At 52.5% G+C, this 8,160-nt stretch overlaps 1 protein-coding gene across 1 annotated transcript in view; it reads right to left on the minus strand.

Annotated features, from left to right (window-relative positions):
* Window position 1: 1 nt before the first annotated feature.
* CACNG2 (calcium voltage-gated channel auxiliary subunit gamma 2) overlaps window positions 2–8,160 on the minus strand; it is a gene marked incomplete at its 3' end in the record, with an annotated part of 53,089 nt that continues 44,930 nt past the window's right edge. Inside the window, exons 2-4 of the mRNA XM_008636596.2 lie at window positions 4,809–4,892; window positions 973–1,113; window positions 2–516 (exon numbers count right to left, since the gene is read on the minus strand). Coding sequence (XP_008634818.1) covers window positions 2–516; window positions 973–1,113; window positions 4,809–4,892 — 740 coding nt within the window. The remainder of the gene's footprint in view (window positions 517–972; window positions 1,114–4,808; window positions 4,893–8,160) is intronic.

Below are 8,160 nucleotides of genomic sequence, written 5' to 3' on the forward strand. Positions count from 1 at the left end.
GGTTGGCTGTGTTGGTGTGGATAGAGTCCTTGTTCTCTTTCTGGATACAGTTGTGAACCTGGAGGAAACTGTTATCCCTGTCGGAGTTGTAGGTAGCGGTGGGGGTGGTGGTTGCCTTCAGCGGGTCCCTGGTCAGGGTGTACATCGAGATCTCTGTTGATGGGAGGGTGTTGAACCCTTTGATCCCGACGGGAGAGGCATCCCTGGAGTGTGAAGGCTCGGTGGAGCGGGAGCTGGAGCGACTGCGTCTCTGATAGCGGTACCGGTAGCTGGGGATGCGGGTAATGGCGGAGGACTGGAGGTAGTCCGTGGCACGAGCATTGGCGCGCAGCTGTTTGTGCCGGTCTATGAACATGTGGACAGCCAGCACTCCCACCATCTCGGCTATAATGAAGGACAGGGCCCCGAAATAGAAGGACCAGCCGTAGGAGTAGCTGTTCTTCTTGGAGTCACTCTTGGAGGGGTCTCCAGCGTTGGCTGATATGTATACGATGATGCCAATTATATTACTCAGACCTGCAAGCCGTCCGGCGGGGGAGAGAGAAGGATATGTCAGGAAGGTCACACATAGCAGTGGTGGGGGCTGTGGGGTTGAATCCCTGCCCATCCCCTCCTGGTGGACAGTTTTCCTTGGGAAACTCGGGCAAAACCCTCCTCATGTGCCTGCTGCTTCCGTGGACTGCACTCCTGGCTGGTCCCTGAGAGATGTCAGATGTTAGGGAAACACTCTCCCTCCATCAGCTCCCAAGGAGGGCAGTAGGAAAGCCCCTGCCTGCCTGCCTCTGATGGGCGAGCAGGCAGGATGGAGAGGCATCCTTGTGACACTACCTTCACCCCAAATAAAGCTTGTCAGGGCTGGGAAATACACACACTCCTGCCTAGGCAACTGCGCCCCTGCAGACGTCCTGGCTGGGCAGCCCCCCAACGCCTGGAGCCCATCCCTGGGGCATCAGGCCCTGTGCATCCCTTTACCTGCAGACACGAAGAAGATGCCGGCACTAAGGATGATGTTGTGTCGGGTTTTGTAGAACTCGCTGGCTGCAATGCAGAGTCCACCCATGAAAAGCAGAATCACACTCAGGATCGGGAAAATACTAGAGGCTCTAACAGCCCCTGCAGAGGAGAGAGGGAGGGCGGGGCAGAAAGAACAACAGAGGTGTGAGAGAGAGGAAACAGGGGCGTGGAAGTGGCACCGGAGTGAGGGGAGGGGGGCACGCAAGTACGTTTTGTGGGTGTGGGTGAAGGGGAGAGACAGAGGGCAACGTGCCATAGGGGAGTAATTTAAGGAGAGAATAAAGGCATTGGGGAATGGAGGGAGGGAGGGAGAGAGAAACAAAGTGTGTCAGAAAAAGAGAGTGGTCCAAAGCAACTCTCCCATGCCCTGGCCACTGCTGCTGCCAAGAAGCTGGTGGTTCGGCACGGGGAGGCAGAGAGGGCTGTGGGGCTGGTGGCTGAGCTGGGAGCCTGCCTGTGTTGTCTGTTCCCCCTCACGCTGTCTTTTCCTCTGTTTTTGCGGGGACTGTGGGCTGGAGGGGGAGCCCAGGCACCATTCAGCTTCTTCTGCGGGGCTCTGCCGCTTGAGCCTGCACTTCAAAGAACAGCAACCCAAATGCTTCCTGCAGAGCTGCTCAATCTCAAATCCTCCTGAAAGGGCATGAGCATCTCAAGGAGATTTTTTTTTTTTAGGGCTGAGAAGGAGCTCCTGGTGCCATGCACTGCTCTGCAGCTGCAGTGAGGATCGAGAAGCAAAAGTCCCAGCCCTGTGTGCTGAAATGCGGGGCTTATCCTAGTGATTAAATGACTGGGCTCCTTCCAGAGGGCAGTGATGGGTTTGGATGTGCCAGTTCCCACACACGCACACTCTCCATCAGTCGATACGGGAAGAGCTCAGCCAGCAGAGGGCAATGGCATAGATGCACAGATGCACGTATATGCTCATATGTGCATGCAAAACATACCCCAAAGCTTCTGGGGGGCCTGACTCGTGCTCACACAGCGAAAGGCCAAGCCTGTGTGTACGCACACCCACGCACACAGGCACGCACGCACACTTTGCTTGTGGGCGGCTCGGTGGGAGCCACCGCTCTGCCTGAGTCTGCGTTGAGAATATTCATTATTTTTTTTTAACTAGGAAGGCCTTCTCTCCTCCCTTCACAAGAGAAAATAAGCTGTTAAAGTGTGAAATGAAGCCTTGCTTGATAAAGAAAGGTATCAGACGGGCTGGTGCAATTCTGCTTGTGGAGCAAAGATCTGGAAGGGGGGATGAAAGCTAATCCTTCCTTGCTTGCGAGAATGAACCTACATGAAGCAAATGCAGGACTTCTTCCTAAGTGAGCAGAGACCGCGCTTCAAAGACCCCGTTGGCCTCTGGATCCTGCCAGGCACAAGCAACCAGCTCTTTGAGGGGGGCCTAGCCCACTGCTTGTGCATGGGGAATGCAGAAGGCAGGGAGAAACCTCTCTTGCTTGCTTTCCAGCTCTGCCTGGCTGTGTTTCAGGGAACAGGATAGCAGTAATAACCATCTTAATAGCTTCTGGAAAGCAAGATGGGATTTGACGATGAGAAGCTTAAATGGCAGGAAGCAAACATCAAGTAGACACCCACTATTGAGAGGGTTTCTAGGGGGATGCTTGGTCAGTCCTGCAATCTGGTCCTGATGCATCAGTTTTATCTGTGTCTTAATTCTGAAATTCACGTCTGTTGGGAGAACACAAAGTTGCTGACTGACATGGGGAGCTGCAGGTGTCATAGGATGGAGAAGGACAGCAGCCTTCCTCAGCCTCTCAGGAGGACCATGCCACCAAGAGAGGGGCAGAATATCATCCAGTCTTCCTGGCTCCAGAGCCTGTGGCCTAAAGAGAAGTGGCTGGTGTTTGTATGCTCCCTTGAATCCTCTGTGTCTGCTAGCAAAGAAACACAGGGATGCTTCTGCTTCCTCTCTGATAACAGGCATTTGATTTCAAAAAGCCTAAGACACCTAATGTGGATGGCTGGCAGAAATAATGTCTAAGCCCTTCTAGGCCATGGACACTACCCCATCACTGTCCTGCTTCCCTGGGGCATGAGGGAATTGCCCAGTCTGATACTAATAAGCAACTTCCTAGCTGTTCCTGATGGTACTGCCAGGCATTGCCCATGCAGAGCATCCAGGGACTCCAGTTTGGCAGAACTTTCCAGTTCTGGGAAGAAGATCTTCAGTGGGGTCCCTCTCCAGGCAGGTCAAAGCCAGCAGAAATCCCACTTCCCTCAGGAATGACCCAAGTAGTTCTTTATTGACTTGCCAAATCTCTCTTTGAACCTGGTTCTTTCTTAAAAAGGGCTCTACCCTGGGGACACTGTCAGGTCCTGACACTGGGCCAATTTTTGTCTTCAGATCTTGTTCCCTCTGAGGGAACAAACCCATCCTTCTTAAGATGTTTGGCCCCTTCCCCCAGCTCTTTTTTCTGAAGTGCACTTGATGCTGCAAGCAGCTTCCTTGCTCCCAAGCAACTCTGCAAGGGCTGGTTTGCCCTCGGAGGCAGCCTGCAAACCTTTGGCATCCCTGTGCCAAACCAGATCAAACCCCTGTCTTCAGCTCTGCTGTCCAGGGGCCATGCAGCAATTAAGAGACCGGTACTGCAGAAAGGCAGCTGAAAGAAGCAATCTCCCTCAGTTATTTACAATTTACAGTGGATGAAGGACTGTTTGAGAAACCAAGAGGAAGCAGCATAAGATCTGCCTCTTTTCACATACAAATGAGCCTCACAGATCCTAAATTATCTCTCTCATCCCTGCCGCAGGGCTGGGTCTCCACATCTGGCTTGGAGCACACCCGGCTGACAAGAAGCTATTCTGAAAGACTCCCGGTCTTTGGAAGCCTCTGATGATTAACCTTGGAAGGTCAAAAGCACTTATCTCAGATTTCTGTCGGGAGAAGATCTCATGATGTCAAAAGACGATGGGCTTGTGGAGGGAGGGCAGGACAGTGAGGTGGGGACCTAAAAGGAGGAGTGTTCCCTGTTCAGCTGTGCTAAAGGAAGAGTAAGCTCCTGCCTCTGGGGTGGGTGGAAATGCTGGCTGGGGAGGGCAGCCGGGCAGGGCAACGCACGATGCGGATCTGTCCTGCTGGCCAGGATGCTGCTGTGCAAAGCAGTCTGACCTTCACCCACACACCTGAGGCTGGGCTTGGAGCTCAGGCTAGGCTTCCTTACAGCCATGCCTTGTACCTAGGGTTCAGCACCTCTCCTAGGGGCTCCGGGTGAGCACCAGGTCTTTCCTTCAAAGGGCTCTGGCTGTCCTTATTCCCGCTTCCTGCTCCCATCACTAAAATCACTAAAACCAGCAAAGATCAGATCTGTAGCCTCTGTAGGGAAGTGGTGTTTGGGGAAAGGTGAAGACAGCAATAAGAGCTCCTCAGACAAAACCCAGCTAATTTCTTAAGTCTGGTGCCACTGGAGTGTCAGATAAGGAAATGTAAATGTCTCACACATGGACACGCACACACACACTGCCCCAGCTAGCCCAGTCTGACCTAATGCCCAATCAGCTGCTTTTCAATGGATTTGAATCGAGACTCTGATTTTATATTGCAATTAATTGCTGCTAATAAAAAAAATGCCATTGGTTTTTACTGTGAGTTCGAATTTGCACTGTCTCATGGGCAGGGTCCCAAGGAGGTGAGAGTGGAGCCAGTTTTAGGGGGTCACAAGGCTCTGGGGTCTCCACTGAGCCTCACAGGTCCCAGTGTCTCCACCACCCTGTGTTCAGAAAACAAAAGGTGCCCGACGCTAGCACCTACAAGCCATTGCAAAAAGAGCCTGTGGACTTACGGAGGAAATATTCTGCTGTATCGGCTTCATAATCTGCATCCTCAGGGAAGTGATCGATTTGCTTACACAGACCTTTAAAATTCCCTAGGGAACAAGAGGAAAAAAGAACAAATGAGAACACCAAAACCTGCCTTGCAGGAACAGCTGCCCTCTGCGTCACCTTTTGTGCCCGCCTGCCTTCCTCCCAGGCAGCACGCCCACTTGTGTGTGCATGCCCGGGAAATGCCCGGGGCCTCTCCTTGCACACTCACACATGTATCTCCCTCTTACTTGCACAGGAATGTGGGCTTTGCTGTCAGGATCCAGCCTGACGCCCACCTAGCCCAGCACGCCTCGCTCAGCAGAGGAGAGCACCAGAAGCTCTGTGACTCCTGCCGCAGACGGGCGGGAGAGCTCTGCCCGCCTCTGAGGGAGGCGGGAGGGGAACAGGTGCCAGAGACTGGGCCATCCTGCAAAGTACAGGTGTCAGGGTCCCCTCCCTCAGCATCGACAGGCGTAACTGTGGGTTACATCAGCAGAGCTCAGTGTTTCCCCTGGCGTGGGCTGGTGGATCCCAGCAGTGAGGGGATCGTGGCAGGATGATCGGGTGTGGGTTGCGAGAGTATTTGTTTCTCTCAGCTGTGAATTTGCTGTCCTCTCATTCCATGGGCAGGATACATCCCTTTGTTCTGGTTTGGTGTGAGAACAAAAGCTCTTAATCTACTTTCTCCATATGACTGCTTGTTTTTGCATACCTTTGTCAGGCCCCTCTTGTGTCCTCTCACAGACTGAGGCTACAAGAAGCTTGGTGCAAGTGCGTGTATGCAGCTCAGCAGCAAAACACCCTTGTGCTGGGGGAGCAAAATCTTCCACCATGAGTGAGGGAAGCTGGGCTGGACACAGTTCCATCAGGCTGGTGTACGCACAGGGCCTTCTGCTAGTTTTACTCATGGGGCTCCCTTTTTCACACACTCCATGGCCAACAAGGCCATCCCAGCAGGAGGCCAGTGACATCTTCCAAGTCTTTTGTTAGCTGAGATGTCTACCAGACTCTTATTTTCATCATTCATGTCTCGACATCAGGAATACCACTCCAGAGAGGTACTCCTCAAGCCACATCATAATTTTCACCATGATCACTGGTTAATTAGCATCTCAGATGATCAGGTTGTCCATTCTTGTACAGGGGTCACCACGTGAAAGACAATTTCATTCTATCTCCTGGGGTTCCCATAATTTTTTTCTCCTACCCTCCATTCAATTTCCCTCTGGACACTTGCACTGACTGGCCATCAACACAGAACTGATGGACATAATCTGTCCAGAAAGGAGAAATGCATTGTCTGCATGAGGTGTGTGGGGAGGCATTGTGATCCCATGGGCCTCCTCGCCAGAGGTCAACCAACAAAGTGGCTCAGGCTCATTGATCCCTCAGCAGACGCATTTGGAGCCTGAGTCTGGAGAGTGACAAATGCTGTGACAACCTGGGTGAGCCTCCTGCCACCCTGACCCTGACCCCAGCTTCTGGACCAGCTGGGTGTGCAGGGCAAGGAGAAAATGAAGCCACCACACTTGAGGTTGTTGCCTCTGGGAAGAAAAACAGAGCTCTTCCAGACCAACCCTACCCAGGCTGAGGACTGCAGGCACCATGTCAGGTCCCCAAGTCATGTCTTGGGAGGTCTATTCCTGATGAATTTGAATGATCTTTCAGTTATTTGTGAATAGATGGAAGAGGAACCAAGCTCAAAGGGTTCTCCCTGAGTTTCTTGTTGAGAAATTCTTGATGGATTAATGTTTGGGATGCTTTGGGAGGCAGTCCTGAGTAAATAGCTGAGTAAATGGAAGGCAGGTATGTGGGTTCCTTTAGGTCAGCCCCCAAATTTGACTTCTTCTGCATCCATCTGGCTTGTGTCTGATGCCTCTAAGGTACCTATCACATTTAGCTACTCATTCAAAGAGCTTGCATAAAGAGACTAGAGACAGCAGAGAGGAGTGTGTGTGTGTGCATTAAGAGGTAAGTAATAGGAGAAGAGAGTAGGAACAAAGCCTCTCTGTGTAGCTCTGACATACTATTCCCACACTGAAACTGTGGGTTATGAAAGAAGGTTATTAATCACCCATCCCCAATCCAGTTAACCTCGTTCGAAAAGTGTCTGCTTCTCAGCCATGGCTCTTCTGGAAAGGCAAGCTTCATAGCCAAGCAAATTGCCTTGGCACACTTCCATCCTGCTAGTTGCCCACTAAAATCCCTATGAGGCAGCAGATACAGCAGGAAGTGGGTCCTTTCCCTTGCTTGCCCCTGACTGCCTGGGGCCATCTGCCTGCAACAGATGAGCAGCCCATCATCCTGGTCCTTTGGCTGAGGTCACTGCTGTACAGTGCACATGAACACTGGCACTCTCCGGGGCACTGGGGAGGTCTCCAGCTTCAGATTTCAGTTCCTTGCCCAGCAGGTCTTGAACACCGAGTTCCTCCTGCCCATACGTGCTGGGAGAGCAGGCAGAACCTGCATGCACCTCCCAGGTGATGTTCCTGGCACGCAGCCGGAGCCTCCCAGTTGGAATCAGCCGGGGAGGGAAGGCGCAGTGCATCTGGAAACCCCCTCACTGTGTGACATCCTTTCCCTGCTTCCTTTTTTCTCCCTCTCCCCCGCTCTGCTTCTTGCTGAATTTGAGGCTGATTAATTCCTATGTAAAGAATTGAGCTGCTTGGGGAAGATGCTGCATCTGGTGCAGGCTGTCTTTTATATGGACTTGTGTGGGATATCTGGGTAGAGGTTCAGCCACCTAGGCAGGCTGAGGGCATATGCAGGCTTTTTGAAAACCTGCTCCTGTTGCTGAGCATCCCAAAGGCTTTACTGACCTGGCTCAGCAGGGTACTTGGCCATTGGAGTGCCCAGCCTAGGCTTCCTTAAAATGCTGTGGCACTGTGGAGCTGCCCTTCTCCACAGGCTGATATGCTGTGCCAGGTTGATTCCCCTCCCTGGATTGACCCTGCCGGGGTTCCCGAAGGCAGCGTTGGTCCCACTTTAGCCCCTGCATTGTCTGTGCTCAGCACAGAGTGCTGCGGATCTGGATGCTGACTGTTCGCCTGTGCTACCACACCCTCTCCTCCAATGCCTCCTGGCTCCTCTGGGCGATGGATGGGGAAAGGATGCAGAATTTAGGTCATTAATGCGCTAACTGGGAATATAAGAGAACAAGATTCAGTTTTTGCTGTGCCACAGGCGTGCTGTTAAAACCACTTTTCTCTGCCTCAGAATCCTACCCTGTAAAATGGGGGTGACAGCACTCCTCTGCCTGGTGCCGTACGGGGACGTGTTAAACAGGGCATGCTGTGGGTGTGCTGGTGCCAGCGGCTCCGAAAGCGCACG

This window comes from Corvus brachyrhynchos, unplaced genomic scaffold, assembly GCF_000691975.1.
Source record: "Corvus brachyrhynchos isolate BGI_N302 unplaced genomic scaffold, ASM69197v1 scaffold56, whole genome shotgun sequence".
Taxonomy (NCBI): domain Eukaryota; kingdom Metazoa; phylum Chordata; class Aves; order Passeriformes; family Corvidae; genus Corvus; species Corvus brachyrhynchos.